Raw genomic sequence first — 27345 nt, forward strand, 5'->3', positions numbered from 1 at the left:
CTGACAGTCAGCCAATCATCAGGGCTGCAGGGTGTTGGACCAGTCTCAGGCTCTGGAGTCTCAGCTTTACCTTAGCCAGAGCTGTGAGACTCTTCTGGAGGCCAAACTCTACTCCACACCTTCCGCCCCCACAAACTCACACGTGAGCAGTTCTACAGTCAACATTACGTTGTGAATGTGGAGCTCTTTTGAGGTCTATCCTCCATCTTCTCCTCAGTAATGGAGGAGAAAGGTGATCTTGCTGACCTTCTTAAAGAGGCGGATGACGTCCTCGCCGATTTGCGCCAGGCGTACAATGACATTGTTGGTGTAGATGTCGCCGAGGGTGGCGTGGTCCCGGCTCTCCCGCCTCGCCTGGGTCAGCACCAGATACCAGCAGTTTACAGAGGACAGCAGGTGTTGGTCTTTCCTGAGGAACATAAGAAAAAAACATGAGGAAAGAAGAAGTGGGGAAGAATATTTTCCAAGCAGGAGACAAAAGACTTCATATTTACATTTGTTTAAGGTGCTGCTGACCAGAATCTTTGTTGTGATGCTGCAAACTGCCTCTCCTAACAAATGAGAGCCTGAAGTGCACACGCATACACACGGACACGTGCGGGCGCATACACACACTCATCTGGATGCTATCTGAGCATTAATCAATCAGCCCCAGAGAGGAGACAAAGAGAGAGCAAGGAAAATGAGGCGGTGGGGCAGCCAGAGCAGGGTGGGGGATGAGGTTTCAGCATGGAGCCAAAGATGAGATGAGCCAAGATCAAAGGGGCCCCCTTTTCCAGAGTGGGCATAATGGTCATCACATCTAATACATTTGATCCATTATTCCTTCCCTGCGTCCTTGAACGCATCAGGCAGCGGCAGCGACATCCGCGCACGGTGTTAAATAGCACGTCACGCGAAGCAAACTTCACCTCTGCGGTTATTACCGGGCCACTCATCTCAGGAGTTGACCGGCTGATTTTATCCTGAGCTACTCCGAAAAGAAAATCAATCTCAACACGGGAACGGAGGTCGGGGAGAATCGAGAAAATGGGAGCTATCAGGCCTTGCCATATTTTAGTCTTGTTATCGAGAACAACTACAGTAATTAAACTGCTCATCGATTTTTCAATTTCAAAATGTCATCAGAGAAAAGACACATTTCTATAATTGGAACCGCGAACCGAATATCGACTCTGTTCTCCATCAGTGAGACGGTCTGTTCCTCCTGACTCACCATTAGTCATTTAAATGCTAACGTGCCCACAGACATAAATATGTGCTGTTTCTGTTTACTGTTTTGACCTTATCATTAAATTACATAGAAAATAAAAGCATTATGAGCAGGTCCGTATGGCGGGGTCATTCACCGGGGCTCTGTGCCCACCCACTGAGTCAGCTGCCCCCACCCAGGAGGAAAAGCTCTTTAGCAGCCTTAGCAGAACCCAGCGGTCGCCCCGTCTCTGAAGTGGTAAAGACCCACCCTCCTACGCCTCTGATTGGCTTTTACCGTTATTATTATCTCATTCTTCATGTCTATAAATTAACCAGTTCCCACCAGCCAATTACAGGAAAACTTATCCCAATTCCCAGTTTACAACTATAATTGAAACAGGATCACAAAACACTATTGGGAGAGGTGTCGGTTCCAACACTGGAGACGTTGTTCTGCAGTTGGCTGACAGTGAGTCCCGATTGCGTTGGCTCTACATGAAATCTTTGATTAAAAAGCCGACCACAAGCATTTTAACAGGCTGAACTGCCTGCTGTTAACAGATCACAAGGCATGCAACACCTTTGATTGGGTGTTGTTTGCTAGCCAGTTATAAACTCTGTTCCTGTACTTGTTTTATGAAACTGATATGGCTTTAATTAAAAAAACAAACAAACAACCACAACAACACTTAAAATCTAGGTAGATTTGTCACAAAAGATCAGCTGCAACACACACACACGGAAAAGGTTCCATCTGCTGTGGTCTTCACCATCTCCATAATTTACCATAAAATCTCAGTAATTAGCCTTTTTGCCAGTTAATTTAGTGGCATTTCATTACGGGAGGGCTTGTATTGCTCTGATTTGGTGTTAATAGGCAGAATATTAGTATGGCAGGGAGCGCTGTGCACACACCGGTGTGCATCATAATCTGAGATTAGAGGGCAGGGTTAATGCTAGGTTAATGCTGCATGTGGAGAATATAACAGCAATGTGGGGAAACTGAGGAGAAGCTGCAACGACCATCGGTCTGAGAAGCCGCCGCCGCCTCATCACCCTGATTTCCCTGCCAGGATTTTCAAAAGAAAGTGTGTATCTATCAAAGCGTGGACTTGGCTCTTTAATCCCCCCCACCCCACCACCACAACGCCACGTGCCAGCCTGCTGATTATCAATGAATACACTAAGAAAAGGAGCTGGAGCCAACCAGGCGTACGTGGGCGCACGCCGCTCGCGCTGCCATTCAAGTCTGACCCCGTTTTTGAGTGAGGCTTCAGTATCTTAGGAGGCTAATTTGCACATGATTTAGAATATTTCCTATTCCTCTTCTGATGAGAGGACACGCTGCCAACATTTGATAATATATAGTACAGCTGCACGCACGCACACACACACACACACACACACACATACACACACACCCACACACACACACACACACACACTCAGGCAGTTCAGTGTCAATTAAGAGCAAAAAGATTTGAAAAACAAACTGCGAACCAGATAATCTATTGATATTCTAATCTACATTCTGACTCCCACCAGCTGGACTTGTCAAGCTGATAAGGGCTGCTGTCTTTCAGCAAATCAAGCTTTTGCCGACACGGTTTCATCTATCAACACTTCCGTCCTCCGGTCTGCACAGTTAAGTGTCTGGTACGAGCAGGAAACTTTTAGCATTTCCACATCGGCCTTAATAAACCCGTCCTTGCAATAGTCTGCGTCTCAATGGACGGATCCACGTTCAACAATAGTAAATGTGTCCTTGTGAAGATATCGACCCCCTCCATCGCCTCCCCATCTACAGCATCAACACGAACTGATTCGGCTACCCTTATCTTTCCCAGACAGCTTATTCACATCAGCCGTGCATGTGAGGTCCCTCTAATGGAGCCGTGCCACACGCATGACAGCACTGATGTGGGCTAATGTGACGCGTATATTATAAAGCTTTCTCATGTTAAACGCTGATAGGGTTCCTCTCTCATTCAATCAGCTCAGCCTGCTTCATCCCACATGCAGGGAGAGACGTCTGGGTAACCTCTCGTCCCATCGCTGTGGCAAATGAGCATACAGTTAAAAAAAAACTGCCCCGTGTGCTGCAGTGGCTGTAAATCTCTGTGGCGTTCGGCCCGCTAATAAATCTGCCTGGAGAGGCTTCGCTGGCACGGCGGCGGGCGGTGATTCAGTCACGGTGACTTTACTCCACGGCTGTTTCGATGAAAGTCAGCAAGAACAGGTCCCATTTGTGCAAGGGTTCCTTTTAAAGCACCGGGTTTTACATATTTTACCGTAAAGGGAAAAGGAAAGGGCACAGGAGGCGTCAGCGGCAACACAGAGAAGGTGACCGCAGAGTGGCCAACGCTTGTTAAGGGATTCAGTTCAAACCCAATCAAAGGTCCTCGGAGCACAGAACAAAACGAAGGTGGAATCAGCTGTTTAAATCTGGCCGTGGAGGTCAAGAGACTTTCAAAATGAGTGTTACATGACGTTACATCCTTTGTGCCAGTGAGCAGCAGAAGCACCCGCTCACACTTCCCCACTCTAATGTCACTTCATCCCATTACAATGAGGAACTTCTTTCTTCTTCTTTTTTAACAGCTTATTACATTTAAATGCAGCAGTTCTTTATCGTGGGGAGACACTGAAACCTCTCACAGCTGTGCCTCAACGATCAATTTCTTTGTTAAACCAACGATATTACTCAAATGTCACAACAGAAAAGCGGAACAATGATACATCGGCCATGATGCTCTTATTTATGAGCTTGACTTCAAACTGTAAATGAGCCCTTGAAACGCTGCACGATAAACTCACTTGAACTGCTGGTGTTCCCTGGAGCTGCGGATCTTGGAGGAAAACCTCTCTGCCAGCTTCTCTAAGCTGCGGGAGTACTCCAGTTCGATCTCGGCTTTGCGGCGGAAGAACTCCTGCAGGTCCTGCAACAGCTGGATCCGGGACTCGGACTGTTGCTCCAGGCATTTGAACTGCTCCACCAGCTGGTTGCGGATCTCTGACCACCGAAACAGACACAGAAATGGGTAAAATGTTTCAGAACGCAGTCACGCTACTTAGCAAGGAAAGGATTTAAAGGCTGTGCGTTGGCAGACAGAGACAGATCCATCCATCCATCCATCCATCCATCCATCCATCCATCCATCCATCCATCCATCCATCCATCCATCCATCCACCCATCCATCCATCCATCCCACCCATCTATCCATCCATCCACCCATCATCCATCCATCCATCCATCCATCCATCCATCCATCCATCCATCCATCCACCCACCCATCCATCCATCCATCCATCCATCCATCCACCCCTCCATCCATCCATCCATCCATCCATCCACCCACCCATCCATCCACCCATCCATCCATCCACCCCTCCATCCATCCATCCACCCACCCATCCATCCACCCATCCATCCATCCACCCCTCCATCCATCCATCCACCCATCCATCCATCCATCCATCCATCCATCCATCCATCCATCCATCCACCCACCCATCCATCCATCCACCCATCCATCCATCCATCCATCCATCCATCCATCCATCCATCCATCCATCCATCCATCCATCCATCGCAGAGAAAGTTCTGAAAGACCAACACTGGACCTGAACTAGAACCCGCCTTGCTATGCCAACCACTGCTTGTTTGCTCATTTATTTATCCATTTAAAGTCTCTGTACATGTAAAACTCAATCATCAAAGTGTTTCTGCACTTCTGCGCAGTTTCCTCACAACACAGTGTGAAAAACCGTTAAAGGCCTCGGAAGCCGTAGCTAACAGCAAGTTTCTGAGACACGAAGCTTCGTCAGGCCGCCGGGCGGACAGAAAGTATGTGGAAGGTTACAGTTCCAGAGAAATCTGTCTCTGTCGGGCTGCAGCGGAACAGAGATCCGGTTGCCAGTTGCAGTGCTGTCATCAGCAGTAATGGCACCTCGGCTCCAGAACAAAGAAAATTGCAGAAAAATGTCTTTTGCAGAACAGAAACTCCGTCTGGTTGTGGAGCTACAGTAAACAGGATGAGTGAAATCCCTCTTTAAGAGGAAGAAAACTTCCCAAAATCACGACCAGAGAGCTCGGCTGAAGAACTCTGCCACCTTTTTAAGTTTTGAAATGTAAAACGAGCAGATTTGTAACAACTGCGCGCTACAGCGTGACTCACCGTGAGATCTAAAGCAAGGCAATGAGTACAAAGGTTGGACTTTACTCCCATCTGAGCCACGACAGGACAGATGTGGACATAATGACTGAATTGTTGAGGGTGTAACACAACCGGCCAAACCCTCTTTGTGGATACATTCATGGCTTCTCAATGCCGTTTTAAGTGATGATGCTACACGGGCGAGCCTTTTCTCTGCTGTGATGTCGTGCCGCTTGGCCTCGGCCCCGAGCGGCGTGCTTCAATCTGTGGTTAACCATTATCCCAGCCGGTTCCTTTATCCAGGGGCCTCCCTCTCCCCCTGCCAGCTGGGAGGGCTTTTAAAGCTCTGTTGTTAGTGGGAACCCTAAACTGGAGCTCATCCATCCTGTCAAAAAGGATTCCCTGTCAGTAATTTGGTTTGATGAATACTTTATTCATGTTGAAGGACAACAGTGCCAAAGCAGGTGTGCCAAGAGAAATGCCCCAGGAAAGTATGACGCTGATGTGCTCGGAGCTCTTTAGAAAAGAGGTTTTTATTTGAGAAAAAAGAGGGAAAGGCAACCACCATCTGCAGTTTGACAGCATTAGGGAAAATAGGTCACACGCACCAGAAGTGTGCCCTTCCCTTTGAGAAACCATGAAGTGGGGAATTCTTCACTAAACATTCCCAGCTATACCGGTGGTTCCTTTGGCTGTGGCTGACTCAAAGTAGAGGACCCCTCTGTGGTTGAGTCTTTGAGAAGGATGATCCCTGTCTGTGGAAGCCCGAGAAGGAGTAAATCATCCGTCAGTGTCTTTTTTGTGATTAGCGACGGGCGACGACGACGTCAACCATCGGTTCAAAAATAAAGATCTGACTCGCTCTGCATGCGAGAGCTCCCCCACCTCCCTGACATGATCTGGTATGTTACAGAAACGGGTGGAAACACAGACGCCCCAGTTTCTGCAGCTCTGCTGTGGCTCTGCTCGGCTTAAAAACAAATGCTAATGAGCATCAGTGAGCCAGGTTACATCTAGTCCAGGGGTCGGCAACCCAAAATGTTGGAAGCCATATTGGACCAAAGAAACAAGAAACAAATCTGTCTGGAGCTGCAAAAAATTAAAAGCCTTATATGTATAGGGCTTATAATAAAGGCAACACATGCTGTAAGTGTCTATATTAGCTGTATTAGCCTACTTTCCAAATGATAAGTAGGCTACAAATACATAATGAGCATTCATGATGAAATGTTTATCTCCCTGCAGCATCCTGGAGAGAATGAGGCACCACGTGACCACTCTGTTGTACGATGCTGCTTTAAGTTCCCATCCCATTGTAATGAGATGTTGGAATTAAATATTTATTATACACATTTATACAGCATTGGAAAACTTTAAGAATGTTTGTCACATTTTTCCTCCTACAGAAATTATATTAAAACAATTTCCATTTTCATATTTTTGAAAAAGCTCCAGGGAGCCACTAGGGCGGCGCCAAAGAGCCGCATGCGGCTCCAGAGCCGGGGGTTGCCAACCACTGATCTAGTCGGACATCACGACCCTTGAATGCGGTTGAAAACTTACTGTAAAAGGGTGGCGTGCGGAGGTGACAGGTGGTACGGCGTCCCCACCGTGGCGAGGAGCCGCTTTACAGGCTTGGGTTGTGGAACTGATATTAGCATGAAAGCAGCTACCACTGTCATACTGAATGTTTCCCAGTCCTGAGTCATTGGATACTGTCAATAGTGTCATGGTGGTGTGGTGTGTGTGTAGGAGTAAAATCACACGTCTGCTTCTTACATCAGACCAGTCCTGCTTAAAATGACCTGCAGTCTCTTCGTATCGCGCCCTGTCAATCGTGCCCCGTCTCCTCTCCTCTCCAGCCTGAGCAACGGGGGCAGGGACGAACGCTTGTCTCCTCGCAGCGCAGGAAACCCTCCGAAAACAATAGTAGGATGTTGGAGATCTTTGACCTTTGACCTCGTTCGCTTTGGGCTTTATCTCAGAAAAAAAGGAAACATATCGCTATTATATAGCTACAACTCTATTCTGACTACTGTATTCCGAACAGAGAGCAGCAGTAGCAAAGTGTCCGCGTCCTCGAGCACAAGGTGCGTTCGACAGCAAAAAGGGTTCAGCGGTGCCACCTGACATGTCGGTGCTGTGGAGGTCAGGTCAATGACTCCGAGGGATTTTCCTGAAGGAGGCTGGAGCGCTCAGGAGAGCTGGGAGGCCGAGGAGAAGCGGGGGAAAGGGTTCGATGACTTACAGGATACTGTGGATGAAGATTTTTTTTTTAACCTTGCTGTTTTGGGAAAGAATATCAACGAAAAGTTACGAAAAAAAAATCAACCCAAGTCCGAACCAGAACTCACTTCCTTCACTCTGTCCCTCGCGCTGATAGTCACTGAACTAATCCCATTTAATTAATTAATGTAATTTTGGCTGTGGCCCTAATGTCAGGCCCAGCCCCGACCTCTAAAGGACACGTGCTTGGAGATAAGACAACAGGAGCCGAAATCAATCAGCGGCTGGAGGCGAGGCTCCTACAGCTGATGCACGACGTGTCCTTTTTACGTGTCCTTCTGGACTAAAGATCTGGCCTGACTAAGAATTATGTTCTCACGAATCTGGATTTTCTCCGTCCGGTCCTCTGGTGACCATATGGTCATCGGATGAGGGTGTGACGTGAGGAGGATGCTTCAGGGAAGCCTGTGCCACAACTGGAAACGCACCCTCTCGGCGTCCGTCGGCGCTGAATCCCAGATCCAGCCCTGAAGGACCGGGGCTGCGAGAAATCTCCATGGCAACAGGGGCGTGGGCCGGCCCCTCGGGATCGGCTTATTAGAAAAGAGGTGGAGTCTGGTGGCGGAATAGAGGAAGGAGGCGCGTGGAGATGTGTGCAGTGAGGCATGGCAGAGAGAAACCTATCTGTGAATCTGATGTTAACACGCAGGCAGCCGCGTCACTTCTGAGCCGCACAAGCGATTTGATGTTTCCTGTGGAGAGCTGATTGCATCTACTGTTTCCAGATCGTATGATGCGCTCGCATGAGTGTCAACCACTGGAAAAAGTCCCCTCCTGACACTTCCTGCATGTTGAAATAAGAATATGCATCTTTAAATCACACCTACTGATACAGGGTCACGCTTCTGAGCCGCAGAGACGTCTATTTCCACCCTCAACCTTGAGTGAAAGGGATGTTGGCTACAAATAGATGCACCCTAGAATCCTCTGAAGTCTCCAATGAGATGTGTGCTTTGCAAAAAAAAGTTAATTGAACAGGTCCCAGTTGGACACAGCCACGATCTGAGAGTTTTCTTTTTAAAAAGTGCCTCTCTCTGACCTCCTTCCTCTGCTTCTCGAGTTAGTGCCTCACAGCAGGAGGTCTTCTTATTCCTTATTAGGAATTATTATTCTCATTCGTCCGACGCAGATTAAATTCAGAATTTTTTAACATCGGGTATTACATCAGGCTTAAACCAAGACACGGCATCACGATTAACAAATGGCGTTTAATTATCAGCGCCGATATGACGATGAAGACATACCCCACACACACGCACACACACACACGTCACGTTATGAGTGTTGGTATTTATTGAACGCTGCGTTCAGCTGTGTTGTTCGGTATCGATCGGACGGAGGGCGTCGGCCTTCATACTTGAAGCTATTTAAGAGTCGTAAAACAAAGCAAACTTTGCTGCTGCTCCATGTTTACAGTGCAGATTAGCATGCAGCTGCAGGCTACAATACTGCAGCAACAACAGCAATGTCGCTAATATTCCCAGCTAACATCCCCCCCAGCACACTGTAGGTGTGTTTTCATACCTCTGTCAGGGGTGGGAAGAACACTCAGAGTGTTAGCTAGTTGTGATACTGCACAATGACACACACCAGTGTGTATTTATGAACTAATCAAGGTTTTCTTTGTGGGTTCCCAGTGTAACTGCTGGAATAGGAATTACTGGAGTGACTTTTCATTCTTCTGTCACAGTTCGAAGGGGTAAAGGTTCACTTTACAAAGCCTCTGAATGGAACCTTTCACACACAGTAGGGTGGGATTATGGGAAAGTGTCTCTGGGGGGGGGCGCTTACCATGCCAATTCCTTCCTAATTGCAGGTGAGAAATACGGGATTTTGCAGGTTTAGGCCATTTCTTCAACAACCAAATAAAATGAATTTGAAGAAGCTCAAACTGAAACATCAACACAACTCTAAACATAATAATCTGAATAGAAGACGTGCTTCACGCGACCCATTAACATGAGTAAGGAAATGTAATTAATGCATGTTGCATGTCTGATTGGATTTAACTTTAACTGGCCCGGTAATTGGGAATTAATCTCAGTGGCAGTTCAACATCTCCAAGTCTGGAGGACCACACCCATTTCACAAACACAGTGTTATTCTTGTATAAATCCTCCCAGTTCATCAGACGGAACTACCTGATCAAACGTGCTTTTTGCACACGTCAAATGTGTTCTCAAATTTTAGCAGAGGAAGAGCAGTTTTCTGCTTCTCTGCGTCACTTAAAACAGGAAGTTCAGCAACGGCTCCTCACTGAGGCTCAGTGTCAGCATCCATTAGCTTGACTCATGTTCCACTGTGAACACATTTATTATAAATTGCCCAATGCTAATGTAATACAGCTCCTCTCTCAGTCAGAGGCCCTTAGAAGAATTTGTCTTAACTACACCAGCACAGATGCGTCTTGATGGTTCTCTCGTTTGGCTGCGCCTTAAATATGACATCACAAAAGCCAAACCAGCGCAGGTCAAAGGTCAGGCTTCATTGACGGTGAGATTAAACACACCGACACAATAATAATGAATCTGCTCTCTCGGTCCGAAGCAGGTTTGCCAGGTCTGACAGCTGGAGGATCCTTAGTCTCTCAGTTGGTGCAACATTTCATACATTTTCTTCTGTATCCTGACGGCCGCTAACGTGAGCGTCATACCTCCCTGCAGGGTGTTAAGAGCTAACTAACCAGCTCGCACCATGACAGCAGCAGCACACTATCATGAGATGCGTTCCTGAAATCAACCGGGGCAGCAACAAACCTGAGCTGACATCATAATCAGTATTTTGCAGGCGCTGAGCAAAGCCAGCCTGCGGCACTAATGGAGGCACACCTAGCATATCGTTCTGGAGCTTTTGGAAACAATCTCAGTTGAAAGCGGAGATTAAGATCATTTGGATGGGTAGGGAATAGGGTCGTTTGCGATCGTGCTCCAGTTACATCGATAAAAACCACGAAATGTGTGATGAGCCTGCAGGTACACAAAGTTAAACCTCAAAACATGACGTGATAATAACACACTTTAAATTTCTGGCTGAGTCTTGGTGTGTGGTTAGCATGGGTGGGCATTCATCTGTACAGCTGGAAGACACTGGGATTTCATTCATTGCCATGACGGAACTAATTTTCAAGTGTGTTTGTCTGTGTCCTATTATGTGGGTGGATGGTGTAATTGTCCAATATAGACAAATGCAGCAGGAGAAGTATAATCAAAGCATAAAGCATGTTTTATTTGAGGAGTGGGGGTGAAGTTATCCTTTTTCAGTTGGGTGAACTCAAAATTTTCAAGGCTCTGTTTGTTATCAGGGAGGAATCAGGAAGCAGCAGACAGCCTGTTGGGCCTGCAGTCAGTTTCGGTACTGGTAAATGGTAAACACATGAAGTTAACAAAGATAATTAGAGCCGAAGGAGGACCTAAGCAGTGGAGTACGCTGTAAATAGTTGTGCTGTTTATTTAATTTTAGTTTTTAAAAAAAGCCTTTCTTTGATGCCTGTGACAGGTGCCACCTCTGAACCTGCAGACCTGATGTAGCGCAGGTTGACGTGCACCAGTGGTAGCCAACTCTGCACCCTCCACCTCCTCTAGTCAAGGAGGGAACGTGCCTCCCTTCTCAGTTCCCCTCTCAGTTATCTCCAGGTTGGTAGGTGGGTCACCACAGGGTGAATACACGTCTACACAAATCTAAAGTCATCGTTGAGGGACAAGTCCATCTAAGTCCTGCCTGAGCTCCTCTATCAAACCTTGGAAAATAGCACTTTTAGCTGTGAAAGCTCAATATCCTAATCTCGGAATCTAAAGGCACATGTCTGACAGCAGCTGATGGACGCTTGACAAGCTTCCAATAAAAGCACTAAAAGGAGCAAAGAGGAGCTGAAGTCCGGCAGCCAAACAGCAGTTTAGAGCTAAATAGAGTCCGAGCTCTCCAGCCTAGGAGTCTCTTTCCTTTCAGCGTGTGACCCCTCTTTATTGACATGCTAATGTGGGATCTGCCCGCCGAGCAGCTTGTGTGAAGTGAACATCGCCTCTTAAAGCTCTTTAGAAAAGCTCGGCTTCGGCAGGAGCCTTGAGGGTCGCCAAGACCGCATTCATAGCGGCGGGCTGGTATTGTGGCGGAGCAGTGTGATGGAGCAAATAATGGTTGGGTCGTGATGTGCTACCACACCTGCAGCCCATGCATTTAAGCAGCATTTAGTTGCATCGGGGGCACCAGAACAGTCTTTGTTGCTGGGCACCGGCTGGAATGAAGGGCTTCTGTGTTGATTCATACATAGTAAAATAACCCCTGTGATCTTGTTTTGGCCCGATCAATGACCCACAGATGATTTGGCACCCTCAACTATGTAGACGCCAGCCACCGAGCAATAAATCAAATCAGGACAGGAGCAATTTCTCGGCTGAATTTCATTACGGCCTCCTCACTGCCGGGGTAGGTCGAGGCCGCGAGGTAGGTTGCCTGTGTTTGCAGGCGACACAACAAGCCAGCTGAGAATGACAAACAAGCAGGAGCCTCTTCAAATGAACAAACTTCCCCCTCAATCCTTTCGCTAAGGCAAACAGGAGGCGCGGCATTCCCCCGTTCGAGGAAACAACAACCGTTCTCCAATCACAGCTCATTCTAAGACAAATGATTGGTGCTTGAATTGGCTAAAATTAGGTTGATTAGTTGAGTGTAGAGTGATTTTTTTTAAAAAAGGAACCCAGACCAAAGGAAGATTTGACCTGGACGCTGGTGCCCGATGCTGGGGGGGGCTCAGCTGAACCGCTGGTGCATCGTGTCAGGGATAGAATTCCAGATCCACTTAAGGACTCCACACCGCCTGAGTGTATGAACATTAGCTGCCTCCTCTTTAACAATCCCTAACAGCAATTACCTGGTTAATGTTTGTGGGAATGGCCTGTTGACTGGAAATTTACAGCCGTTCCTTTTGACGGTGACGCCGCTTTGGCTCCATTATGACAGTGAGCATCATAACAAAATCCAACGCGTGTGTCTCTGAATGACGGTCAGCTCCCATTCATGATATTTTAGTCGGGTTCTGGCTCCTCCTCAGACTCACCACAACATCCATCTAGGAGTTCTGGTCTGTAACCGCTAATCAGGCTGAAGCTAAAGGACAATAGGTGGACGTGTACCAAAACCATGAGTGGGAGCACTTTCTCATCTCAGTGGAACGTTGTTGGTAGTGGACGTGCTGTATCCTCGTCGCCAGGTGAGCGCAGGGCGAGGAAAGCTCCACTAATCGAAGCGTTTAAAACACACAGAGCCCAGGCTGAGCGAGGCGCGTGATGGGGATGGAACACAATCTGATCCCAATCTGAAAACACACAATTTCCCTGAATGTGACAGCGTGACGGGTCTGAACACCCTGCATCGTTTTACCTAGCAACAAAGCACAGAGCCGAATAACTGGCGATGCCACTGGTGTGTGTGTGTGTGTGTGTGTGTGTGTGTGTGTGTGTGTGTGTGTGTGTGTGTTGCTTCCATAGAAGAAGGCAATTGTGTATTCCCTGTTGAATGCAATATAATTTTGTGCACAATAGGAAAAAAGCCTCCTGGAGGCTGCAGGTTGTGGAACAGTAGCTCGGTCAAGGCTCTGCAGAGACAATGCACACACACACACACACACACACACACAGGACGGACACACAGCCACACCGCACCTTTCACTTGGGTCTCATAATCCCCTATGATCTCCTTGTCCTTCCTGACTCTGCTGGATGACATCGCTCCTGTCCTTCGGCGCACGGACCCAGGGAGCCGTCGAGGTCTTGATCTCGGAACGCTGCGGCGCTTTTCCTCCCCTTTCTTCTTCCTTTTCTTCCCGTTCTAGCGGCCGCGCATTGAGGAGAACAAAGTGCGGTGTTTCTGCAGTCCAACACTTTAAATCACCCTTCTGCTGACAGCGGCGCAGGGACAAAGGCGATGCTGCATTCTTCTCTGCTGGATTCTCCCGGGTTCTCCTGGATGTCCCCCTGGCTGCTGCCTGGCACCACAAGTCACGGGCTCCAGCGGGGAGGTGGTGGGGGACAAATAAAAGACACAGACGAGCTCAAACTCTGAGAACAAACATGTCAAAGGAGGCAGTTGGAGGTTTGCGGTGGATGAATCCTCGTTGCCTCTCTGGGTGAAGCTGAGCAGACGTGCGTAATGTTCCGAGACAGACGGACACCATTCATACTGGGGGAGAGAGACTGGGCTGCAGTCAAACAGGAATTTAAAAGACTGTCACGTGAGCCGCCTCATATTGTCAACCACCCCCCGCCCTCTCTCTCTCTCTCCCTCTCTCACTCACACACACACACATACACACACACACCCTGAATCTTAATCTGTAACCCGACTTCCATTTGTCTTCCGGTTATTTGTGTTCCCCAAACCTCAATCATCACTGATTTTCTTCAGAAACGCACATTTGCGCCCAGAAAACGAGCTAAATATGCAGATATTTACCGGTGAGGCGCAGTCAGCTGCTGCCACAGAGTGAAATCTTTATTTCCCCCGACCAGTTGTTCGTTTTGCGGGCTAATCTAGTTTTCATTCTGCCAAAATGAAAACTACGCTCGTCAGACGTGTAGGATCAAATCTCGGGCTCTTACGTTTGATTTGTTACATCTGTGAATGCAGATATTATTGGTTATTTATGCTATTACGCTGCGCAACATGTAATAAAATAAATTTTATGGGTGGAACCGTTTTGAATTGCAAGACATTGACAAGGATGTGTAAGTCAAAAGCAGGCCCGTATATACTTGTTAGGATATTTTGAAGTTTACTCCCCTGAATATGTGACTAATAACCTCGATACCAACACATTCCAGTCCACCTGATTCAACCCTCAAGTTGCGCAGTATTGTCACCTAAAAATGATAATTCTTCTGTGGTGTGTCTGACAGTGAGCAGAGCTCTTCTTCCTGTAACCTGGGAGAGTGTGAATGGTGAATGCATCACCTCTGCAGCAGCACACCCTTCTGATTCACCCCCAGCTCTGAAGACTGAAGCAGGGGTGTCACCTTCACCACCGCAGCTGTGAGAAGGGCCCCGTCGCAGCTTTGTGCAGCCTGCTTTGGTCTCATTCTGCAGCCTTTCAGCATCTCTGGTTCCCACTGAATCTCACGTCCTGCATTGATGTAAATGGCATTAGATCCATTAATCACCTTGAACTCAACAAAAATAGTGTTTGGATTGGAGGGAATCGACCAGCATTCCATACTCTCCAGATTTGATCAGACGTGCCAGAGCTAGTCCAATAAAGAGACCACGCCTTATAATTAATCCCTCAAAGGATCTGCTGGGGCACACACACGCGTTCATGAAGGTCACATGCGTATCTCCACAGATACATCCCATCCATGAGCGCACGCACACTTGCACTCTGGTTTTATGTCACAATATTAGAAAGCGGGATATCCTCTGCATACGACTCATTTTAAGTCCACAGGAAACTTTGCTTTTTAACTCATCTAAACTGACTCTTCTAATCTGAATGTTTGGCCCTGCAGGCAAGTTAAAGAGTTGATTGTGATGAAAGAAGTCAGAGAAATTTAAGACAGGCAGCCAGGAACGGCTGCTGATCCAGAATATGATCCAAAAATGTGATTATATTGTTTTATTTGCTCAGTGTCTGTGTTATTATAAGCCTGTATTCTGTCTCGTTGTTGTGAGGCTCTGACTTCTAGCATCAAGCCTTCAGCCACTGATATGGACGCTGTGTTCCTTCATGAGTCACCCTTATTTTTTTCTTAACACTGAGCTTTTTCACACCCGTCATAGGTTCTTCTCCCTGCAGAGGGAATGAACTGATCCATTTATAAAGCTTTTGGAGAGCCTGCGTGTGCTCGGTGTGGTACGGGCCATCTGTTGTGTGGGAATCCGGTTCTGACTCGAGCACAACACAAACACGCTTCATCTAACCACAAAAAAGGCTCTGAGCCGGGTAGCTCGGTCTGTTGGGGACTGGGCAGAAGGGAGGGTTCTCAGTTCAAGCCCCAGTGCAGACAAAAAGCTGTTCTGGTAGCAGGAGGAGATGTCAGGCATTTGAAAAGTGATCTTTGATTATTGGTTATGCAGCAAGGAGGTTCTCTCTCTGTCTGTCTGTCTGTCTGTCTGTGATTTGACCTTTGATCTTCCAAAGTCAAGGGGCTTCGATCATAACATGACCTAAGTTATGTAACCTTGCATTTATTACTGCCTTATGCTATGCTACTGGTGTAAGCCACAATATGTAGGGAAATGAGCTGCTTGTCAGCCGTTTGTGCAGCCTAAATAATATTCCTGGTTATAACAGAATTTAGTGAAAGACATGGGTGAAAATATGAGAATGCATAAACTCAATAGGCGTCATGTCATATATGAATAAACATTCCTTTGCTTTAGCTGTTTCCCTGGAAATAAACGCTTAAAATGTAGTTTTCTCATGTCAGTAATTTGGGGTTTGTAAGGAAACAGTGGCTTCTGTTCAGAATTCAGTGTTTGCTTTTTGTTTGTTTTTAAAATAAATAAATAAATAAAACACCACCCAAACAAACAAACAAATTCTTGCTGTTTCAAAATCCGAACATTAAAAAAAATCCGCTTTAACCAATGATCCTACAAAATTTTAAAAAATTACAAAAATTTTCTTCTTAGGATATAACTTTTGGAACTTTCACGTGATTATAAGTCTCTAAAGACATTTTGTCGACCAATGGAGGAACATGTCTGGGTTCTGGTTTGATGCTTTGTTATCGAGTCAGAGTTTCGTCTCAGAAAAGCAACCAAAACTAGGCGATGGCGTCCTCTGCTGTTCAACAAAGATCTAGCAATTTTATGGCAAGGTTATGGCGCTAAATTAAATAATTTAGAAGTACATTCATAAATTTTGTTCATATGTATTATCAACAAATAAATAAAAGGAAGTCAGTATCGATTTAAAATTGCTTTGTCTTTAATTAATCTAAACCTAAGCACCTATTTTTATTTTAAGCATGTCGAATTCTTGGGTTGAAACTTATTTCTCATAATGATTAAAATTATATGGAATTCTGGATATGATAGTTTAATGTAAAGCGTATGTACTTATGTAAAGTTCTTTTAATTTTAGACGGTTTCGTAGTCGGAGCTTTTATTCCGAAGGCCTTTAACCGGAAGTGCTGTGCCGTTAAGCGGAAGTGATTCTTCGCCTCGTGTCTGACTCACTGGTCTCACTTCTGCTAACAGTTAAACTGCAGGTTGTCTGGAAACGACTTTTTAAAACTTCTACACACTAAGCGGTGGGCTTTTTAAAATAAAACACTCGAGAGGGGGTTGGAAATTCTTTTGTTTAACCTTACCCTGTTCTCATTAAAACAACCTTTAGCCACTGAAAGCTAATAGTAGAAAGCATTTCTGATTACGTTTGTAAGCATGACATTTCATATGTATAATGTACTTGGAGCTAACTGCAAAAACGCGTTTGTTAGTGTAATATAATTCTAACGTAGCCAGCGCCATGATTTCATCTCTTTATGGCAACATATGACATTGACAGATTGATTGTGGGTCTATCCTTAGATGTTATATGTGAGTCGGAAGTTTGTCGACAGGTGTCCACTCATACGTCTGCTTCGATCTACTGTACAGCATGTCTTCCCTGGAGGATGCAGCTGCAGAACAGGGCCCTGAAACAATGGAACCCATTCCTGCAGAGAATGATGCCAACGCTGCTCACATCATCACTGTCACCGTTGGAGCAACAGTGCCCACAGGATTCGAGCACACGGCTGCTGAAGAGGTCAAGGAGAAGATCGGGGTCGATGTACACATCAGTAAAGATCGTGGTCGTATATACTTTCCTATAACAACAGACAAACTCTTCCAGGTATAAAAGTCAAATGCATAATTAAAAAGAACACACTGCACTGTTGTTGAGTCCCCACTAGATTACTTTGACCAGGTTTACTTTCTGAAAACTGAATACAGATCTTTTCTGCTGTAGGTCCATCTTCTGAGGTCTGTGGATAACTTGTTCGTTGTGGTTGACCGATATGATCATTACACTTTTAAAGAATCAAAGGTGACCCGTAGCAACTATTAATGTTTTTCAACTGCTTTTGACGGCCTGACTCTCAGACTAACATTGCCCGATTTTTCAGGAGGAGACGCTGAAGGAGTTGCAGGAGCTGGCTTCCAAACTCCCTTGGACGAATGCTCTCGAGGTTTGGAAACTAAACCGCTCATTCAAAAAGAAGAAATGCTTCCGGAAAGGTGGCAGTGGTGCTAAAACGAAGCCAAACACTGAGGCTGTAGACGCCACCACTGAAGAACAAGATCTACCTCAAGCAGCAGCAGCTGTGGAAACCCAGGCAAATGTGGAGGGCATACCTGAGGAGGAGGAGTCAACAGAGGCTGCACCTGAAGCCAAAGTTATTAAGTTTCGCGTGACGTGCAGCAGGGCCGGAGACAAACACAGCTTCTCCTCCAACGAGGCAGCCAGAGACTTTGGTGGGGCTGTGCAGGAATTCTTCCAGTGGAAAGCTGATATGACAAAGTTTGATGTAGAGGTAGTTTTTCTTGACTCTACTGACGCAAAATAAATACCGCCGTACCAGCCGGGCAGCATTTTTCCTTAACAACCTTTTAACATTGTTAACAAATATTCAGCTCATTTACAAACCTCATGGCTTGAGGTTTTTTTTTTATTATTAATAATTCGTTTTCTAATCATGTATATTTGTCCTGTAGGTGCTACTAAACATACACAATGACGAGGTGGTGATTGGCATCGCTCTCACCGAGGAGAGTCTTCACAGGAGAAACATCAGCCACTTTGGACCCACGACGCTGCGTTCGACCTTGTGCTACGGGATGCTCAGGTGATTCCTCTGTTCGAGCAGATTCATGCAGATCTATGTGGATTTTACTCAATTTCCCAGTGCCTGTGATTTAGAATTGATTACAGTGATTTGAGTGTGTGAGTGATGTATTTGTGGCCCAGTGACCCGTCCAGGGTGTGTTTCTGCCACTCACCCATTGACAGCTTGCATAAATTCCAAGGCTCCCCGTCACCCCCAGTTAAGCCTAATCAGCAGATTACAGAAGCTAGTTGGATGGATTAACAACAGATCTGCTTCTTATCATATTCAACCTGACATTTCTTGTCTTTTGGCAGGCTTTGTAAACCTCAGGCCTCAGATATAATTCTTGACCCAATGTGTGGGACTGGTGCTATTCCGCTGGAGGTGAGACGTCACATTGAAGATTACCAGTGAAATCTTGTCTTCAGTTATTCAACTTTAAAACCTCTCGTTAGGACACGCGTACACCTTCTCTGTTGCAAGTTCACCTCACGGTTGCTTGATCACTTGAGAACTTAACGCCATCAGATCTGTTTCCCTCTAAGGAGAAAAAAGAGTTTATAACTCCACCAACCGTTGCCTTTTGTTTGGGTTGCTTAAAAGGGGGCCATTGAATTTAACAGTTCCTTCTACGTGGCCGGTGACAACAATGACATGGCTGTTAACCGCACAGTCAATAACGTCTTTCACATTCAGAGGCGGCGGGCGGATAAAGGCAGGTGAGACCGGAGACATTTTGATTCATCTGTGATCTCCCATACATTGTTACAGCTGTTGAGCATTTACAGGGGTGCAACATCTGTTTTAGTGCATCTGGAATGCCTATTGACACAGTGCGTTGGGATCTGTGCAGTCTACCCATCAGGACCAGCTCCATTGACATAATAATCACAGACATGCCCTTCGGGAAGAGGTAACAACAGGCAGGCAGCACAATCCCTGGCGACACGGTGGGTTTCATTTTGTTTTAAAGCTTCCACGTCACAAACTCTTCCCTTTGTCGTCTGGCAGGATGGGCTCAAGGAAGAAGAACTGGGACCTTTACCCGTCCTGCCTGAGAGAAATGGCCCGCGTGTGCAGACCAGGCTCGGGAAAGGCTGTGTTGTTGACGCAGGATAAGAAGTGTTTTTCCAAGGTCGGTTATCAATCAGGGCTACTACAGATTCTCTGAAAGAATCTGAAATAAGTGTGAAGGTGCTGTCCCACTGCAGTCCTTACTCATAAGGATCCGTACTAGTTGTTGTTGTTTGCTTAATCCAAATGTTAATCTGGATGTACCCTTCTCAATAGGCTTAGTGTTCATTGGAGGTTCTAACACAGACCAGTAAACACGCCGTGACTGGCAGCTGTATATTTGGGAACACAATATAGATACACAAAGGCAGCACTTTTAATACAATTATAATCCTCATTTTTAATTTGCTGAACTGTTGCCTCCTCTGTGAGACTTTAGACACACCTAAACCTGTTTGTTTTTTTAATGTCTCTTGAACTTGTGATAAAGTGAGATGGGTGTGTAGCGCAGCAAACAGAGGTTTGTGCCACCAAGACTGTTGTTTGTCTCCACCCTTTTGTAATCGACGGTTGTGCTTTTTTTTCTTTCCCCGCAACGTAGTTATGTTGTGATGGAGGTGTGTCACTAGATTAAACTGGATATTGTGTGTCCCTGTTGACAAACTTACCATGGAAGTCATCCAGTCACCACTAAGTATATGTTGCAACAAAGTCTGACAGCCTTTTTTCCTGTTTGTGCGAAACTGCTGTGTTCTTACTAATAACAGATGGGTCTGTGGTGCGTTAGCTTCCTGTTACTCTACAGCTCAGCGTGAAGTAGAAGCCCAAACAGTGTTAAAGTGGGTTGAGACTTCAGTCCAGAGTAATGTCAACAGTCTGACGAATGTGTGCCGTCATATTCCCGTACTTTTACCTCTGACCTGATGGGGGCACAATAGTTCATTTGTAGGCAGTACAAAAGACAGGAACTCCATTATAATGTGAAAATAACTGAAAATACTCGCGAGTGTACGTGTGTGAGACAATTTGTTTTCTTCCATTCGGTGTTCTGTCAGCTTTTGCTCACCTACTTTTCACCTGGAAGCTCGTGATTCTCAACAAGGTTTACTTTAAACTCCCCCGGACGATGAGTCGCATGTTGATGGGTGCTACTCGCCCAAGACGCCTTTATAAAAATGTGATCTTTGTCTGTAGATTATTGTGCGTCCTCCACCAACCTAAAAAAACCCACACTTTTATCCTGAAATCAGCTTTTTAAACGGGACTCTAAAACATCGTTTTACCCTCCCTGCCTCAAAGGAGACTTTCAGCAGCTGTATTTGTATATCGCAGAAGAAGCGGTGTCATTTGTTAGCCTGTGCTCACACGATTTATGTCCTGTCCAGGCCCTCTCCAGGATGGGGGGACTGTGGAGGAAGCTGCACACTGTTTGGGTCAATGTCGGAGGTTTACACGCTGGGGTCTTCCTGTTGAAACGGACGGCAAACACCTTTGGACAAACTCCAGAGGACGTCTACGAGTCCCGGGGAGCCGATAATGCGCAGGAAGAGGAGAAGGAGCTGTCCTAGTTCACATCCTCTATGACGTTGTCCTCCGGCCCTCCAGGATCATTTTTATTTATGCGCTCTTCCTCAAGTTCACCTTTAGCTCCATTTTGGTGATTTAATATGGAATCGGTCACAGGAGCAGCAGAGGAGTGACTGACACACATTAGGAAGCTGTTGAATGTTCAGACATTCCTGTTCCATTGGTCAAATAAAGAGTCAAAATGTCCTTCACCGTCTTGAATTCATTATTTCCAGCAGGTAAAAAATATAAAAGATCTGAAGCGTGTTTGCGTTCCACTTTAATTCTCTGGTCTTCAGCTCTTCATCGGACATGCTCACCTGAACGCGCCACAGGTGTGAGCAGAGACGCAGCGGGACTCAGCCAAAGACGGAAGTAGGACATTTCCAAGCAGGGACTCTTTCACACCCGGATCGGATAACGAGTGCGTGCGTAATTTGGCGCAGATGGAGTTACAGGTAGAAACAAACGCAACCTTTTTGAGAGCTCCAAAGCTTTTATTATAACGCGCGTGTCGCTGTTATCCACCTGTATAGTTGTTGGTTTTGTTTATTTGTATTTTTTTATGTTGAAAGTTTGGTGATTTCGCTTGGATCGCGGGAGGAATTTTCCTAAACTTATTTCAAACGAGTCACCGGAGCCGACATTGCAACAATGAATAGTCTTTGCGTCAGTGCGTGTGACGCCAGCGCGCGTCTTTAAAAGCCCACACGGGGGCAGATGCTACCTCGCTGATTTTGCAGGGAAGAGAGGAAAACGACATGATCTGGACTGTTTTGCTGCTGGTCCACGCACTCCTGCTTTACTTTATCCTCAGGCACCGATCCAGGTGAGTTCTGTCCGGTACCATCTCACTGCTCTGCTGGGATCCCACCGGCTTTGATCCGGTCTGGTCAATTCTTAACACAAATCAGTAAAAGATGAACAGTAAATCATGTTTTGGAGGTGAATCGGAGCAATCCACGCTCACTCGATCCCTCGTGTTCTGTGGCTCGTAAACTTTAAAGGAATGTAGTTGAGCCGCTACGGTGTTAAATAGAGAAATATCCTAACCTTCACTTTGGATTATTATAAATATCACTCACCTACTCCACTGACAGACTTCTGAGGGGATCTCCCCATACATTGTCTCCATCATTATAATACAGACAAAAGGATGAATGCGGTGATGATTTCATCCGGTGGTTGTGATTTGCCACTTTAGGTCCAGAAACGAGCCTCCTTTGGACAAAGGGCTGATCCCATGGTTGGGACACGCGCTTGAATTTGGAAAAGATGCTTCCAAGTTCTTGGAGCGGATGAAGCGTAAACATGGAGACATATTCACAGTGAGTGGAGGACGGATGGGTGGATGGAGGGATAGAGGGATGGAGGACTCTTTCAAAACTGGTCTCTGTGGGTTTCTGTCACCTGCCAGTAAACATGTCACATATTAACAGTTAAACCGGACGGTTCCATCCAAGTGACGATTTATCTCCTCAGCTTTAAAGATGTAAATAATCTCTCCAAGCTGCATCTCCAGCAGTATTAAAACTGCAGTATTGTGAGCATGTGTTGGACGCTGGATGCTGTAGAGGGTCTCACACCTGCTGCCTCTCCCACAGGTGCGCGCTGCTGGACGTTACGTGACGGTGCTGCTGGACCCACACTCGTACGATCAAGTCATTCATGACCAGGACTGTCTGGACTTTCACAGCTACGCAAAGGTGCTGATGGAGAGGATCTTCCAGCTCCGGCTCCCAAACCACGAACCAGCCAAAGAAAAAGCAGTGATGACACAGTAAAGTTCCCCCTTTTTAAAAAATAAATAAATATACTCATATACTTCTCACTTCATGGTTCATGCTTTTTGATTCAATTTTCCCCTTGAGATCACATGAAACTTCATCACCTCCAAAAAAAAAAAAAAACCTGTTGGAATAACGTTTTGATTATAGGAAATCTATTTTTAGATCTTCTACTTCTGTTATTACCCAGCCGTCTTTTGTTTTTGGTTTTGACGAGAACTGGTCGTTTCTTTCATTTCCACAGGCACTTCCTGGGGATGAATTTGTGTGGCCTTAACAGCAGCATGAGCAGACACATGCTGGAGGTGGCGAAAGCTGAGATGCCTCAGAACCAGAAAGACTGGAAAGAAGATGGATTGTTCAACCTCTCCTACAGCTTACTCTTCAAGTAAGACAGTGGCCTCTAACCCCAATTCTACACACACACACACACACACACACACACACTCACACACACACACACTTACACACACACACACACACACACACACACATACACACCATGAGAAAAAGCCCTAAATAGTTTATACGGGGGTGATTTCAATCATTATGTGTTTGTAAACACTTGAGTGAAATGCAGTATGACCACATACTTATAGGAATGTGATGGAATTTTCCTTTCCCGGGTGACCTTTTTTGGAAGATCCGTTTCGGGTCGAGATGTTACAGCATTGCGTAACCTTTTTCTGTGACGCCATCACTCGCGTGACGTGTGATGCGACCCGGTGGAAGAATAAAAAAAAAAACAAAGCCAGTTGCAAAATGCAGCGCGGTTCAATATGGGAGAAAACCTGCGTTGGCCTGACAACGCTGTTTATCCACGCGCGGCACAGTCTCACCTGTTCTCACCTGTTCTCTCTCGCTGCAGGGTGGGGTACCTGACGCTGTTCGGAGGGGAGCAGAACAACAACTGCTCGGATCTCGCCAGCATCTACGAGGAGTACAAGAAGTTTGACGGCCTGTTGACCAAAATGGCACGAGGAACACTAAAGTCATGTAAGGAAGATTGACAAAGCGCACCGGTTCTATTTTAGACCTGACTCGGCTGATATTTAGCCCCACATGATCTGGAGGCGCTGCCTCACCTCGCCTCGCCTCACCTTTCTTGTTCCGCGATTCTTGATTATCATCGTCATACTTTTGGCACCCGTCTTGCACAAGAGCGCTCACCAAACACAGAACAACACACGCCACCTCCAGTCAGGCCTGTCCTACCTGAAATGATGTTCCTCCCCCACCTGTACAATAATTATTTACATTTTTTTCTGTGACCCAACACTTTGTTTTGGTTTTTCTTTTTGTTCTGGGCGGCAGATGAGAAGAAGACAGCTCAGAGTGCTCGCCAGAGGCTCTGGGAACTTCTGGCTCCGGCACGCCTCGCTAAAGGCTCAGGCTCGACCCCCTGGCTTCACGCCTACAGACGGCTGCTGCGGGAGGAAGGAGTTGACAATGAGATGCAGACCAGGGCTTTGCTGCTGCAACTGTGGGCCACACAGGTGAGCAGAATGTCTGAGCGTGACTACTCAGCTAGAGTCTTTGCGAGGTCGGGTTTTTTTTGCCCTGGATCCCAGACAAGCGCAGTAGCAACACTACCGTTTGTGGGCACAAGGGGGCGCAAATAAGTTCTGCTGCGGCTGCCTTCGAGTCAAGAAGCCAAGAAAGCATTGAGTACTTGAATCAGGATGCTGTGAATGAACGCCGAAAACTTTCCCCAGCCTTTTCTCTTTCTCTTCCTTTTTCTGACAGAAAGATTTATCTGATAGTAAATGTGAATCAGGTTAGAGGTCAGCTGTGACGCTCTGTTGTTTGTCTTTGGAAATTCAAGCGTAACTCATCAGGCCACATCCCTGTTTCAAGATTAGTTATTGCATCAAGTGACTGTTTGGTTAATCAGATCATTTTAGCGAGTTCCACTTTTTAACAAATAAAAAATTCCGAGGTCCATCTGGAATATACAGAGGTTGACATTATCATCAAAAGACGACTGTCTGATGGAAGTTTCCTGCATCTGCCCTCTAGCTGACAATTGGATGATATCACCTTCTTGTGATTTAGGTGGCAATTAGTGGTGTTTTATAGGTTGTTAAATTTCCATGCCACGCTCCTGGCAGTGCTGTCTTTCTGTAAACCAAACAGCTTTGGTGTCTCGCCCTCAGATGGGTAAAGATGGCAGATGGATGGCCTTTTTAAGTAAACCATCGCCACACTGCACTGTTCCATTCCTGAGTCTGTCCAGAGCTTCTCTCAGTTTTTTATGTTCTGCCATTGTTTTTATCTCCACATTACATTGTGGTTTGTTCCACTAGCAACAGGCAGAGCCCTGATTTTCAGAGGTTCAGATGTTATTACTATCTGGGCACCTTCGTCGTCACTATGCAACAGTGAGAGACGCAGTCTTATCACCGTCGTCATGCGAGTATCTGTTTGTTTCCAGGGTAATGTCGGTCCTGCTGCGTTCTGGATGCTGGGCTACTTGTTGACACATCCAGAGGCTCTGACAGCCGTGAAGACGGAGATGGAAGCTTTACAGCTGTCACCGCTGGACAGCTCTGTTGTTACCCCTGTGTTTGGTGAGGCTTTTAATCTGGAATTGTGATAGCAGACACCATCACTCTGCTGATAGAAGGTTCATTCGGTTGCCAGCAAGATGCAGTAGACAGAAAATCTTTGAGAATCATTTATCTAATACTCGACATCTTACCTGGTGCCAAGAAGTAGCAAAAACTCAGAAATACAAGACAGGGGGAAATGTGATTTAAAAAAATGACATTTTCCTTTGGTTCCTCTCAGATAGCGCCTTGGATGAAGCCCTAAGACTCACTGCTGCCCCCTTTATCACCAGAGAGGTACTGCAGGATAAGGTTCTCCACATGGCTGATGGCCAACAGTACCTGCTGAGGAAAGGAGACAGAGTGTGCTTGTTCCCGTTCATCAGCCCTCAAATGGACCCTGAAATTCACCAAGAACCACAGGTTTGTTTCCCACAGCTTAACACCGTCAATGCCCATTAACCCATCCCTCTATAAACCCTTCCCCTGCTGCTAGTACGCATCGTGTTTACTGTTTGTTATTGGGTCATTAATGCGTTAAGTTGTGTAGTGATTTATATGGGGGCGAGCCACCCCCATGAATAAACCTCACCCTGCATCACCCACTGGGGAGGTCAAACTGGACTTATCCAAGTCCAGACACAGAAACCCAGTTAATTAGTGGGAAGCATGCTGCAGTTTTACTGCTTGAAAACTAAAATTAGCCACACATTTTTTATTATCTGTTGCATTTTGTATTTAAAAAAACCCACATTTCTTTTCAGAAATACATGTTCAACCGCTTTCTAAATGAAGACGGCTCAGTGAAGAAAGACTTTTATAAAGGAGGCAGGCGGCTGAAGTATTACAGCATGCCGTGGGGCGCAGGGGCCAATGGCTGCGTGGGGAAACAATTTGCCATTAGCACCATGAAACAGTGAGCGGCTGAACCTTCTAACTTGTCTTTAGGAAAATAAAGTGATCATTTATAAAACTTGTGTCCACTGGGATGTTCTAATGTCACGGTTCTTCTTCAGGTATATTTACGTGCTGTTGACTAACTACGACCTGGAGCTGTGTGACCCGTGCGCGCTGATGCCGGGGGTTAATGCCAGTCGTTATGGATTTGGGATGCTGCAACCAGAGGGGGACTTGCTGGTCCGATACAGACCTAGGCAAAAACTTTAAAAACAACATAAGAAAAAAAAAAAAGCATGCACTTTCAAACACATTGTTCATAGTGTAAATATGTGTCCTGCATTTGTATTTTTTTATTTATGGTTTCTATTTTGCTACATATCATTATTTTGATATTTATCAATAAATGTGAACAACCCAAAGTGTTTGTGTTTATGGTTGAACGCCACGGTTGTATTTCTCCTTCTTTTTTACATCAGTATTTTGCTCTCGGTGTTGAATAGACAGCGCTGGTGCAATGATGGACTGGTTGTTCTGTGAACAGGCGGTCACACATCTGTCCCCTGTCACATGACTGCTGTTTGCAGAGTGAGGCTAAGTGGAAAGTTTAGATTCATATGTGGTATGGAGACCAAATTATCCTTGGTTAGAAGCAGCACGTCAACATGGACCCCAGGTTGTGTGGTTGATGGTTGTGTGACTAATGTGCATTCACTTGTTATATTTTTTTATTCCCCTCTAAGCTACTACATTACAAATGGGAGACAGTTTTAAACTGTGTAGGTTGGGATGAATAGGAGTGGCTTTGTGTCATTTACCTGGATTAATGAGTAACTAATGCACATGTTAGCACCCGAGGATTAGCCTCTGTCAACAGCCAGAGACTGATTCTGTAAAAGTCAAGGTTAAATAATATTATACGCTCAGGTTTTTATCAGGTTTTATTTTGTTTTATTTTTGAAAGATGTATGGTGTGAACGCTACTGAAACTGCGCCGGCCCCACAGAGACGCCGATCCGCGCCTCACCGGCTCTGCGAGGGTTAAACCTGCTTCGGCTGCAGCCGCTGGAGGAGCCCGAGTTCAGA

At 46.0% G+C, this 27345-nt stretch overlaps 3 protein-coding genes across 5 annotated transcripts in view; 2 read left to right on the forward strand and 1 right to left on the reverse strand.

Annotated features, from left to right (window-relative positions):
• LOC101079091 (SLIT-ROBO Rho GTPase-activating protein 3) overlaps nucleotides 1-13858 on the reverse strand; it is a 30769-nt gene extending 16911 nt beyond the window's left edge. For both annotated transcript variants that reach the window (XM_029826481.1, XM_003973241.3), the window contains exons 1-3: nucleotides 13296-13858; nucleotides 4012-4207; nucleotides 247-409 (exon numbers count right to left, since the gene is read on the reverse strand). In XM_029826481.1, coding sequence (XP_029682341.1) covers nucleotides 247-409; nucleotides 4012-4207; nucleotides 13296-13359 — 423 coding nt within the window. In that variant the 5' untranslated portion in view covers nucleotides 13360-13858. The remainder of the gene's footprint in view (nucleotides 1-246; nucleotides 410-4011; nucleotides 4208-13295) is intronic.
• Nucleotides 13859-16748: 2890 nt separating this feature from the next.
• Nucleotides 16749-21233, forward strand: thumpd3 (THUMP domain containing 3). Of its 2 annotated transcripts, none has more exons than XM_029827036.1 (10): nucleotides 16749-16841; nucleotides 17233-17470; nucleotides 17588-17665; nucleotides 17745-18152; nucleotides 18334-18464; nucleotides 18761-18830; nucleotides 19050-19165; nucleotides 19255-19359; nucleotides 19458-19581; nucleotides 20846-21233. In XM_029827036.1, exons 2-10 carry the CDS (start codon nucleotides 17234-17236, stop codon nucleotides 21026-21028), a joined length of 1452 nt encoding a protein of 483 aa, XP_029682896.1. In that variant the 5' UTR covers nucleotides 16749-16841; nucleotide 17233; the 3' UTR covers nucleotides 21029-21233. The 2 variants fall into 2 exon arrangements, with proteins under 2 accessions (XP_029682896.1, XP_003973291.2); XM_003973242.3 differs by having other exon boundaries at nucleotides 16770-16883.
• Nucleotides 21234-21355: 122 nt separating this feature from the next.
• LOC101079540 (prostacyclin synthase-like) lies at nucleotides 21356-26681 on the forward strand. Its single transcript, XM_003973243.3, has 10 exons — nucleotides 21356-21855; nucleotides 22231-22354; nucleotides 22631-22806; nucleotides 23058-23201; nucleotides 23682-23809; nucleotides 24128-24309; nucleotides 25248-25383; nucleotides 25604-25785; nucleotides 26127-26278; nucleotides 26379-26681. The coding sequence occupies exons 1-10, from the start codon at nucleotides 21788-21790 to the stop codon at nucleotides 26527-26529; spliced, it is 1443 nt and encodes a 480-aa protein (XP_003973292.2). The 5' UTR covers nucleotides 21356-21787; the 3' UTR covers nucleotides 26530-26681.
• The last annotated feature ends 664 nt before the right edge of the window (nucleotides 26682-27345 follow it).

This window comes from Takifugu rubripes, chromosome 19 (genome assembly GCF_901000725.2).
Source record: "Takifugu rubripes chromosome 19, fTakRub1.2, whole genome shotgun sequence".
NCBI classification, from domain to species: domain Eukaryota; kingdom Metazoa; phylum Chordata; class Actinopteri; order Tetraodontiformes; family Tetraodontidae; genus Takifugu; species Takifugu rubripes.

What these genes read in the sequence shown, in the direction of transcription:
- thumpd3 (XM_029827036.1), top strand. Translation starts at nt 17,234, where the DNA reads ATGTCTTCCCTGGAGGATGCAGCTGCAGAACAGGGCCCTGAAACAATG. An exon ending in CGGCGGGCGGATAAAGGCAG is followed by an intron (nt 19,166 to 19,254) that starts GTGAGACCGGAG and finishes CATCTGTTTTAG; the next exon opens with TGCATCTGGAATGCCTATTG. An exon ending in ATAAGAAGTGTTTTTCCAAG is followed by an intron (nt 19,582 to 20,845) that starts GTCGGTTATCAA and finishes TGTCCTGTCCAG; the next exon opens with GCCCTCTCCAGGATGGGGGG.
- LOC101079540 (XM_003973243.3), top strand. Translation starts at nt 21,788, where the DNA reads ATGATCTGGACTGTTTTGCTGCTGGTCCACGCACTCCTGCTTTACTTT. An exon ending in AAATTCACCAAGAACCACAG is followed by an intron (nt 25,786 to 26,126) that starts GTTTGTTTCCCA and finishes ATTTCTTTTCAG; the next exon opens with AAATACATGTTCAACCGCTT. An exon ending in GCCATTAGCACCATGAAACA is followed by an intron (nt 26,279 to 26,378) that starts GTGAGCGGCTGA and finishes GTTCTTCTTCAG; the next exon opens with GTATATTTACGTGCTGTTGA.